Source organism: Gallinula chloropus, assembly GCF_964237585.1.
Source record: "Gallinula chloropus genome assembly, chromosome: 35".
Classification (NCBI taxonomy): Eukaryota; Metazoa; Chordata; class Aves; order Gruiformes; family Rallidae; genus Gallinula; species Gallinula chloropus.
In genome coordinates this window covers 169,806-181,438 of record NC_140120.1, presented here as the reverse complement: position 1 = coordinate 181,438, position 11,633 = coordinate 169,806, and the positions used below count along the sequence as shown (strand labels likewise).

The window sequence follows — 11,633 nt, the reverse complement described above, 5'->3', positions numbered from 1 at the left end:
GAGAGCACAGCTCGTCATTACAGCCTGTCTGAGAACCACAAGAGCAGGAAATACAGCAGGAATGGGATGAACATGCACCATGATATTATAGCTCAGACATACTAGAAGAAAAAATTAAACAACTAAAATAGCTACAAGACTAGTCCTAATGTGAGTTAAATGGGCAGTGATAAGCAGAAGAAGATGAGATGACTTTTGCTGCTTAGAAACATAGAGTCATGAGTTTCCACACAGCATCCTTGAGCTCCTGGTTCCTCATGCTGTAGATGAGGGGGTTCACTGCTGGTGGAACCACTGAGTAAAGAAACGCCAATAACAGGTCCAGAAATAGGGAGGAGATGGAGGGGGGTTTCAGGTAGGCAAAAATGCCAGTGCTGATAAACAAGGAGACAACAGCCAGGTGAGGGAGGCAGGTGGAAAAGGCTTTGTGCCGTCCCTGCTGTGAGGGGATCCTCAGCACAGCCCTGAAGATCTGCACATAGGACACCACAATGAACACAAAACAACCAAATGATAAACAGAGACTGAATGCAAGGACTCCAGTTTCCCTGAGGTAGGCATCTGAGCAGGAGAGCTTGAGGATCTGGGGGATTTCACAGAAGAACTGGTCAACAGCATTGCCCTTGCACAGGGGGAGGGAAAATGTATTGGCTGTGTGCAGCACAGAATAGAGAAACCCACTGGCCCAGGCAGCTGCTGCCATGTGGACACAAGCTCTGCTGCCCAGGAGGGTCCCGTAGTGCAGGGGGTGGCAGATGGCAACGTAGCGGTCATAGGCCATGACAGTGAGGAGACAGAACTCTGTTGAGAGCAAAAATACAAAGAAAAAGAGTTGAGCCACACATCCTGTGTAGGAAATGGCCCTGGTGTCCCACAAGGAATTGGCCATGGATTTGGGAACAGTGGTGGAGATGCAGCCAAGGTCAGTAAGAGAGAGGTTGAGGAGGAAGAAGTACATGGGGGTGTGGAGGTGGTGGTCACAGGCTATGGTGATGATGATGAGGCCATTGCCCAGGAGAGCAGCCAGGTAGATGCCCAGGAAGAGCCAGAAGTGCAGGATCTGCAGCTCCCGTGTGTGTGCAAAGGGCAGGAGGAGGAACTGGCTGATGGAGCTGCTGTTGGTCATTTGCTGCTGTCAAGTGTGGAGACCTGTCCAAGGAGAAAAAGGCACAGTGAGAAATTAGGGAATCTTTTTTGAGGAAAATCCCTTTCACTACTATGGAATGCCCTCAAATTGACTCTCTGGATTCAGGAAGACTTTTGTCAGGTCGCTTTTGGGAGATGTGCTGTCTTTTGCTGGCTTGAGTGTGCCACTGATGGGAGGAGGGTCATCTGGGTTAGGAACTGGGGGTCCTGAGATGAGGGTCAGCTCAGTGCCAGCCCCACCTATGGACGTGCCCAGTGCCCCAAGTAACGATGGGACAAAGGCAGCAAGGACAGGAGAGGAAACAGCAAGAAATGCTGCAGCCAAGGCTATAAGGACAGGGACAGACTGACAGGCACTCAGGGGTTGCTCCTCACTGGGTTTGGGCTGCCAAGAAGAAGACTCTGAAACTCTGGAACTCTGGGTGTAGAGTCTGTGCTGGGTGGTAGAAACAAAGGGGTTGCTGTAGGAAAGTGTCAGCAATGTAGGGGATGTCAGGGAGGTCCCACATCCGCACTGCCAGGACATTTCTGTGAGCAGCTCCATCCCCATCCCTGATAATGTCTCTGCTGCCTGGATCTGTCCCTGCAGCTGCTTTTCTTTGCCCAAGTCACCTCCTGCTCTGTGCTCACAGACCTCATCCAACCTGCCCTGTGCTCAGCTCTGCTCTGCAGACCCCTCCTGGCATCAGGGCTCTGCCCTGGGAACCTCTGTGTGTGCAGGGCTCAGGAGAAGCTCCAAAGTCTTAATAAGAATTGAGTTTTCATTGCATATTCTTTGGGGAGAAATAAGTTCTCTCAAGACTTAATGAGAATCGAGATTTCATTGGCTATGACTGAGGTGAGAAGTAAGTTCTCATCTACAACAGTCAGCACAGCCCACAGGAGAGGAAAAGCCAAAGCAAAGACTCAACCTACAGGAAAATGTTTCCTTGATGTTGTTCTTCAATGTCCCATTGGAATTTCTCAGGGATCAGATGGAGCTGGGAGAAGACATGATCCATGCAGCACATTATTACTGCAGAACAATCTTATGCTCCTCTTCCCTGGGTCACTCCTCCCACTCTCCATTTCCCTGTGCAAATCTCACCAGACAGCCCTAATGCTGACCCTGGCAGCAGCAGAGTCCCTGCCCCAGCACACAGCCCCCGGGGCGCAGGGACCCTGCTCACAAGGACAGCTCTGGGCACCCCTGGGTGCACACACTGTTTCACACCCCTCAGCCATGCCCAGGAGAAGACAGCTGTCCTGCCCTGTCCCTCTGATGGGGCAGGATGGCATCCCTTCCAAGCAGCACCTTCTGGTCCTACAGAGAATCTGTCCTCCTGACAGACCCCACACACTGCCCCATGACCCAGCTTTAGGAGATCCCTCCAGGAACAGAACCTGCATTGCCCTGCACCCACAGACATACCAGGGAGAGATTTCTCCTCCAGTGAGCTCTCAGCATCCATCAGCTCTCTCAGCCTCACAGGTCTCCCCTCGGTGCCTCCAGGCAGTGTCCCCAGCCCTGTGTGCTTGGCAGAGGAGCTGCTCCTGGCCAGAGCTGTCTCTTTTCAGGAGCTGCTGGATTGCCATGAGCTCCCTCCATCCCAGGAGCCCGGCCCAGCTCCCACCAGAGGAGCAGGTGAAGCTGTCACGTACTCCATCCCCTCTGGACTCCTTCGTCGTGTCTCTGGAGCTCAAAGGAACTAACTTGGAAAGATACTGAAGTCCTTTGTAATGTTCCCTCCCTTGTCTGGGGAGCAATCCTTGTGTCCATCAGAGTCGTTTCTCCTGATCAAACCAGAGCTGGGCAGGAGAATCACCTTGCCTTGTCTCCCTATGAGACACGACCCACAGGAAGGGACAAGGAGGGGTCTCTTTCCCCCTGTGAATGGAAGGGAGTCAGTCCAGTAACTCCAGACCCTTCATCCTTGCTTTGCAGCCCTGGGGCTGGAAGGACTTGCTGCTCTGACCTATGGCTGCCACAAACCCATTGGAGTTTCCATTCCTCTTGCCCCAGTTCTGGTGGCACAAATAGGCACCTTCTGTATGGGAGCTGCTGGTCACAGCTCCCTTAGGAATGGAGGCAAGTTGTAATTTACTCTTCTCCATGAGAGTGAGCCTCATCAGATGGAAAGTGAGTGTCACCCACATTTGCTCATACCCAAAACTGAAGACCAGGAATGACTCTTTTGGAGCCTATGGGAGAGGCTTCTGCTCTCCCTGGGTATTTGAGAGACAAATCCAGCATTTTCATTTACCTTGTTATAAATCTCTCCAAACTTCTTTTACTTCTGCAGCACTTTTCCATACCCAGAGGCAGCAGATGTCCAATGGCAGCTCCATCAGCCAGTTCCTCCTCCTGCCCTTTGCAGACACACGGGAGCTGCAGCTCCTGCACTTCTGCCTCTTCCTGGGCATCTACCTGGCTGCTCTCCTGGGCAAAACTTTAATGATCATTACTGTAGCCTACGACCACTGACTTCACATGCCCATGGATTTTTTCCCTTTCCACATCTTTTTCAATGTGTGGTGTTCACCAAAGCTGCTCAACCATTCCTCCTCCTCAGCTGCATAGTGAAGAGAAGATATAACAAATGCTCAAGATAAGGAGAGGGAGAGATCCTGCAGTGGTCACTCTCATGGGCAGAGCAGGCTCGACACAACAACAAAACTCATCTAATTCTCTCCTTCCTCTGACTGAGTCACACAGGGGACAAGGAATGGGTGTTGGGGTCATCACTGCCATGTTTGCTTACCTGATGCCTCCGTCCATCTACTCCCTATTTTTGGGACCTGGTGTTGGCATTTCTTTCCTCATTGGTTCCTGCAGCACTCAACCCCTCACTTACAGCATGAGGAACCAGGAGCTCAAGGATGCCATGTGGAAAATGATGACTGGATGTTTCTAAGCAGCAATAAACTGCTCATCTTCTTCTGCATATCGCTGGTCATGGAACTCACATTAGGACCAGTCTGTATTTAGTAGGGACTTTTCGTTTCTGTGGGCTTTTTCCATCTGTTTTGTCTCTGATGTAATAACACCTTCATCCCATTCCTCATGCAGTGTCTCTGGTCTTGTTTGACTCAGACATGGCAGCAGAAGAAACACTCCCCTTCCCCTGTACCTGCCTCACCATCAGTCTGCCTCTTTCATCTCCCTGGTCAGTCATGTGTTTCCACCTCTCCTGATGACACAGCCATGCCTAGGGGCAACTTTTCAGCAGACTGGCTGAATGTGTGCACTTCACTTTGATCACAGGATTCCAGCTCTGCTTGCTTTTGGACATTCAGATGCTGCTCAGCTCTCTGGTACTTCCTTTGAGTTTCAGAGAGTTGGAAACGTCCCATCTCTCAGCAGTCTAATGAACTGATCTGTCAGGAGTTCAGTGTGTTGAAAAGTGACCTTTCTATGGATCTGATTGAAAGTGTTCTGGGAGAGAATCTCCTCTGAGAGCTGACCCCCTGCACACGCTGCTTGGCTGTAGCAGCAGCTGAGGAGAGAGATTTCATGGGTATTAAACTGTGTCATGTTGAACTGCTGTTTGTTGTCAGAGAAATCTGTCTGTGCCTGTGAGCACAGATGATGGGAGGAAAAGTGCTGGGAGTCCCAGGAGGCCAGTGAGGGAACTGCTGGGCTTTGGAAGAGCAAGGTTCTCCAGACAGGTTTGGGTCTCAATAGACTGCTTTTCCTGCCTGTCCAGATCTCCTTAGGAGACCCATGTCCATCCCAGAATGCTGCTGTCACTTCTTCTATCAACTGAGCCATGACAGGAAATACCCGTGAAGGAAAAATATCCTCCATTGTAATATTCCTTTGAACTGTTCATCATTAAATACCTAACTGAAATCCAATTATTTGTAGAAGTCTGGATTTTTTTAATGAAAAGGTCTTGAACAGATATGCTTTTTAAGACTTTCTGTATTTCCATGAGCCCCATGGTATATTTGCTTCTGAGTCCACAGACCCCAGATACTAAGAGGAGAGTGAAGAAACCTCTGAAAATGTCAGTCAGACCTAATGCCCAAAGAACCTTGAAGCGTTCATGGGCCCTACTGGGAGCCATTACTGACAAAACCTCCCCATGAACATCTAACACCTCACAACTGGAGGCCATGAGGACAAACCCAGGCAAAGCACAGGCAGCTCTGATGCTGAGGACACCCTGGCTTGGTCTGATGAAGCAGAAATGCCAAGTGCTGAGCCCCAGCCCCTGAGCAGGAAGATCCTGACCCTCACCTGTGTCTCAAGACTCTTACATTGGATGTGGGGAGTGTGATGCCAAGGGTAGGACAGGGGTGTGACACATGGATGCCTCCCTAGGTTGAGTTCAAGGAGGCAATGATGTTCCATGGCCACGAGGACAATGTGTCTCCTCTGAGGCCTCTGCAGGGACATCAGCCACACCAAGGGCTGTGATCTCATTTCTATCAGGCCCTTTCAGCCTGGCCAGCACTCTTGGCCATCTGCACCACAGCCCATCTCACACTGCCCGACACCTGTGCCAGTTTCTCTGCAGGCTGCAGGCACCCAACCCCTTTCCCTATCTTGTTCTCACCCCAGGATGTCCCTGCCTGTACTGCTGTCTCCCCCTCCTCGCCAGCTGTTCCCAGATAAACCAAGCCACCAGCTCATCCACACTTCCACCAAGTAACTCCAAGCACCACAGCACTACCCTCAGAATGGCATTTCTCCATGCTCATAACCCATCTGCACCTCTAGTTTTAATTGCCATTCATTTGAAAAGGGAATTTCAATCTCTCTGGAGCTACCCCTATACTCTCCTCAGACTCCCCTTCCCCAGGCTAAAGAAGCCCAGATCTCTCAGCCTCTCCACACAAGACCCCTAACCCTATCTTAGCAGAATTTCTTTCAACCTTGTGACTGTTCCTCCACACTCGTCCTGAGCTGGGGACCTCCCACTGCTGGACTCTCTGCTGGTGTCCACACCAGTGCTGAGTCAAACTGACAGTGAGTGCCTTTGCCTGGGTGGCCGTACTGCTCCCAGTGCTGCCCAACGTGCTCATGGCCAGGTTCCTGTGTAGCAGCCCTGGCTGCTGTGGCCTCCCTCAGAACGCCCAAAGCCTCCTCCTTGACACTGCTGCTCCACCAGTCATGTCTGAATTCCCTTGATGTGCGGGTGGTGAGGTTTAACCCTCCTCACTGATGATGTCATCATGCATGGGAGATTCTTTTGGGCAGTTGGCATCAGCTGCCCTGGCAGTCCTCCCTCACAACATCCAGTGCTCCCTGAGCTTAATTTCTAGTGGAGCAGCACGTGAATCAGGAAGGGCCTTGATGCTGTGCAAGCACTGGGCAGCAATGAATAAATTATCATGTGTCACCAGTGCTGGATTGGTCACACAACAGGACGATGTGTTGGTTCTACCCCTGTTGTGGTTATCCCCTGATGCAGAACATCACAAGATCAGAAGGGGCAGATCAGCTCTGGTTGGAAAAGTTCTTGAGGTTTCTCTTTGTAAAACTACGGAGGGTTTTGCCAGGATCTGCTGGAAGTGAAGCTCCGATGTGTCAGTGGTTAATGTGTGAGTGTAGAAGCCTCAGCTGACTTGTGGTGCCTCAGCAAGAGGCATTAAAGGACAAGATAGAAAAACAATAAAAAGAGGAGAGAGTGCTGTAAATGCTTGTGGTGGTTCAGCCCCAAACAGTGTCTCAGCACCACACACCACAGGCTCACTCCCAGAGGAGAAAGAGACAGAGCCTCTGTCGGTTGGGATAAGGAGAGTTCACTGAAAAAAGCACCATGAAACTAGAACAATAAACTGCCCATGACACTCATACCCAGTGAGAACACAGAGTACCTTACCCACCTGAGGATTACAGAGTGCTGCAGGACAGGAGGACCAACCCAACACCCCAGCTGCACTCAGACTGCCCTGGAGGCACCCAGGAGTGGTGCCCAAACCAGCTCCTTTATGGAGAAGTGCTGTCAGGTGGTGTGGAAAACAGCCAGGGCTAACTCAACCTCCCCAAGCAGCCAGCACAGGTGAGATAACTGTGGCCTGACCCGAACCAGGACAGTATCCACCCCTTTTTGCCCACTATCTACATCATGGCCAGATGGGTTTGCCTCTGCACTCCCAGTTGCTTTGTTTCCATTGCTGCAACCACCCCCACAGGGCACCCCCACAGGAGTTGGCCACACACCTCAGCCACTGTAGGTGCTTCTTCCTTTCCCCAGTCTATTACTGCCAGGCAGTTGGCATATGATGCTGGTGCACTCCACACAGACTTACACCACATGGGTGAAGAACATTGGACTTCATCAGGATTGGTGGGTAGCTGCAGATCATCAGGATCATAGTAATTCATCTCTCACATGGCAGATCCCCTCAAACACGGCACACTCTGCTCTGTGGTCATGCACTTGCCTGGCCAACACATGACATCTTCACTGAACGGGTACCTTTCCCCCACATTTGACAGAAGTGGCCTCCAGAGGCTGAGGGCTTGAGACTTCTTTCCAATCACCTTGTCAATGACTCCGTTTCTGAACAGGGATCCCAGATGCTTGGCCTCCCTGCCTTCTAATTCCAGGCTGTGTGCCTCATTGTCCCAGCATCAGAGTAGCCAGGTGATGATGTGCTCCCCTGGAAGGCAGCTGAAATCTTTGCCCATTTCTCCCAGCTCACTCATGTACAGGGGTCAGGTTATAATGCTCACTCCTGGAGGAGAAACAGACAGACCATCTGTGGGCTGAGAGGAGGACAGTTTACTGACAAAATCACTGTGAAAAATGATAACAGCACATCACAAACTACACTGACATCCAGTGATAACAGAGAGTACTTTACTGACCAAAGTATCACAAGGTGCTACACAATGCAAGGACCAACCAAACACCCCAGCAACACTCAGACTAACCTTAAGGAAACCATGAGTGTCCCTCTCCAACCAGCCCCTTTTATGGGGGAGTGATGTCAGGTGGTGTGGAAAACAGCCTGGACACACTCAGCTCAGCTGTGCTAACTCAGGTCACCTCTGCTAACTTAGCTCACCTCTGCTGGCTGCTTGGCCAGAAACAGGACAGCTGTGCATTTAATCTCCACTGTCTGTCACTTATTTCTACCTGTCCAAAGTCAATTCACAGTGTCTGAAATCATCGTTCCAACAGTGGATCTGCACACCAGTGCTTCTCGTTGCTCTCTAGATTTCCCTTCCCTTCCTCTTGGACCATTCAGACACCTCCCAACCATCCAGCTGCTGCTCTGAGTTTCAGGGAGTTAAACCCTTGCCTTTCTGGCAGTTGTCTGACTCATTCTGTCTTTAGCCAGCTGTTGAGTTGTGGTGATTTCACAGTCTCCTTCCTCACTAGAACATCTCTCACAGGGTTAAGCTTTGTGGCAGGTGAACCTCACTGGTGGCAGATTGCACTTGGCACAGAGTGAGGAGTGTTTGATTTAATGGTGAATCTTGTCAGGTTTCTTCTGCTGTTGGGAAAATAACTCCCTGTGTGCTGCCTGTGTGCAGCCAGTTCTCTAAGGAAAGCAGGGGAGCTGGTACAGAGGGGCTGTAATGCCCCACTGTGGAGTGCAGAGAGAGACCTGATGTAAGGACAAGGGATGCAAGTCCCAGTTGGCTGGTGAGAGTCATGGTGGGCTTGTGGAGATGTGCAGCAAGGGTGTCCCCACTGCCTCAAGGGACCCTTTTTCGGAGCAGTCCAGACCTCCTTAGGAGGCACCCTGGATCAATCTCAGTCAGAGGTTGTCACCTCTGCTCTACAGTGAAAATAATAACCTACACCCTTAAAAAGAAATCAATTTTACTCTGAGCTCCCTTTGAAACAGCTTCAATGATCTGTACATCTCTTGAAGACTTGAAGATAATTACATGAACAGACAAAGCTCGTTAGGGCTTGCTTGTTAGTTTAATGAGCGCTGGGGTGCATTTGGTGCTGAGTCCTTGAAGCTCAGGTACTGAGAGGAGATTACACAAAAAACTCCATGTGAAAAGCAGAAGCCAAAGTCCCCTGAAGTATTAATGAGTCCCACTGAGAGCCATTGCTGGCTGAGCCTCCCCAGGGACTGGTTAGAACAGGTAATTGGAGGCCATGTTGGCTGGTAGGCAAAGGCAATGTACAAGCAGCTGAGATGCTGAGCAAGCACTGGGTTGGTTTGATGAAGCAGAAAGGCCAAGCCCTGACCCCCAGCTCCAGGAAAGACAGGTCCTGTCCCTCAGGCATTGCTCAGGCTCTTCCTGGGGCAGTGTGGGGTGTGTAATGCTGAGGGAAGAACAACAGGATGAGAGTTTCTCCTCGTTGTTGGTCCAAAGCCCAGCTAGAAATTCATCTGGCCTCCATTTAAATAAAAGAAAGAGCAGGGAGACCCTCCATCCCCTATCAGATTCAGGAGGAAACATTGTGGAGAGATGAGGCCAAGGCTGAGGTGCTTAATGAAATCTTTGCCACTGTCTTTAGTAATAGGAGCAGTTGTACAGAGAGAATCCAATTCCCTGAGCTGGGAGACAGGGACAGGGAGCAGAATGACCCCACCTCAATCCAGGAGGAGATGGTCCTGCTGCACCACAGAGATGTGCACAGATCTGTGGGGCTGAATGGGATGCAGCCAAGGGTGCTGAAAGAGCTGGCAAGGGGGGTTCACCAAGCCACTTTCCATCAGTCCTGGCTGACTGGATCAGTCGATGTAACCACCTATATAAGAAGGGACAGAAGGATGATCAGGGAAATTACAGGCCTCATAGTTTGACTTCAGTCTCAGAGAGGCTGATGGAGCAGATCACCCTGAGCAGCATTATCCAGTTCATGAAGAACCCCCAAGTGATCAGGCCCAGTCAGCTTGGGTTCATAAGGGCAGGTCCTGTTTGACCCACTGAATCTCCCTCTATGACAGGGTGACCTGCTTCTTGGACAAGGGAAGGGCTCTGCATGTTGTCTACCTTGACTTTAGCAAGGCCTTGGACACAGATTTCCACCACCTTCTCCTAGAGAAGCTCACTGCTTGTGGCTTGGAAACTGTGGTGGTTCAGCCCCAAACAATGGCTGAGCACCACATGCTGCTCGCTCACTCCCAGAGGAGAAACAGACAGAGCCTCTGTGGGTTGGGATAAGGACAGTTTACTGACAAAAGCACCATAAAAGGGGAACATTAACAGCCCCAATTGCACTCACACCCAGTGATAGCACAGAGAGTACCTTACAAACCCAACAATAACATAGTGCTGCACCATGCCATGACCACCCCTCCCCAACCAGCCCCTTGGATGGGGAAGTGATGTCAGGTGGTGTGGAAAACAGCCCAGGTGAACTCAGCACAGCTGTGCTGGCTGCTTGGGGAGGTGAGCTCTGGCCTAGATAGAACCAGGACATTATTGACCCCTATTTCAACACCATCTACATCATGCCCAGGTCTTACTTTTGCAGAGTACTGGGAAGGTTCATAACATCATTTATTATTTAGACCATCTGCCATGGACCACCATCCAGGAAATAGTATAGAGAAATATGTAATATGTGGCCTTTTTTCTCCTTTGGCAATGTCTAAAGCCAGCTGGATGGCTTTCACCTCTGCAAACTGGCTGGATTTGCCTTCTCCATAGGCAGCTTCTGCAACTAGTTGTGTAGGACTCCACACAGCAGCCTTCCACCTCTGATGTTTACCAGCAATGCCACAGGACACATACTGTGCTGATATTCCAAAATCTTTGCCTTCTGGCCAGTCTGTGATCACTCCCAGGGTTCCTGGGTGATTGGGGTTTCTTATTCCAGCCCACCATGTTGTAAATGTGACTCACTTGCTCCACGTAGCATGAGTGGCATGGTGTGTAGAAGGGGCCTTCCCTTTGAACATCCAGCCCAGCACGGGCAGTCGGGGTGCCAGGAGGAGCTGGGCTTCAGTCCCAATCACTTCTTAAGTGGCTCAAACCCCTTCCTGTGCTGCCAGTATTTCCTTTTCTGTTAGAGTGTCTGGATCCTCTGTAACCCGACTCCAAAACCCCAGAGACTGACCTTGAGCCTCCCCTGGTGCTTTCTGACAGAGTCTCCAGGTAGGGCCATTCTCCCAGGCTGACCTGTAGCACACATTTTTTACATCTGGACCAGTCTGGAAGGGCCCAAGGGCTACTACACAGACTGTCTCATGTTTGATCTCTTCAAAGGCTTCTCACTGCTCAGGGACCCATTGGAAATCATTCTCTTACCAGGTTACATGGTAGAGAGGGCTGACAATGAGACTGTGGTTTGGGATATGCATTCTCCAGAACCCCACAGTGCCTAGGAAAGCTTGTGTCTCCTTTGTGTTGGTTGATGGAGACATAGCTGCTGTTGTATTGATAACATTCACTGGGACCTGATGACACCCATCCTGCTATTTTATTCCTAAAATGTGGATTCCTTAAGCACTTCACTTGCCCTTACTTTGTCTGATGGCAAAACCAGCTTTAGCAGAATTCAGATCATATTCTTCCCTTTCTCAAAAAATTCCTCTGCTGTGCTGTCCCATGCCATGACATCATCAATATACTGTAG

General features: G+C 50.5%; 1 protein-coding gene across 1 annotated transcript; it reads right to left on the bottom strand.

The window, feature by feature from the left end:
- Positions 1–202: 202 nt before the first annotated feature.
- Positions 203–1,126, bottom strand: LOC311203070 (olfactory receptor 14A16-like; the record flags this gene model as incomplete). The annotated part of the gene is made up of 1 exon (XM_084277705.1): positions 203–1,126. The coding sequence occupies one exon, from the start codon at positions 1,124–1,126 to the stop codon at positions 203–205; it is 924 nt and encodes a 307-aa protein (XP_084133831.1).
- Positions 1,127–11,633: the final 10,507 nt, after the last annotated feature.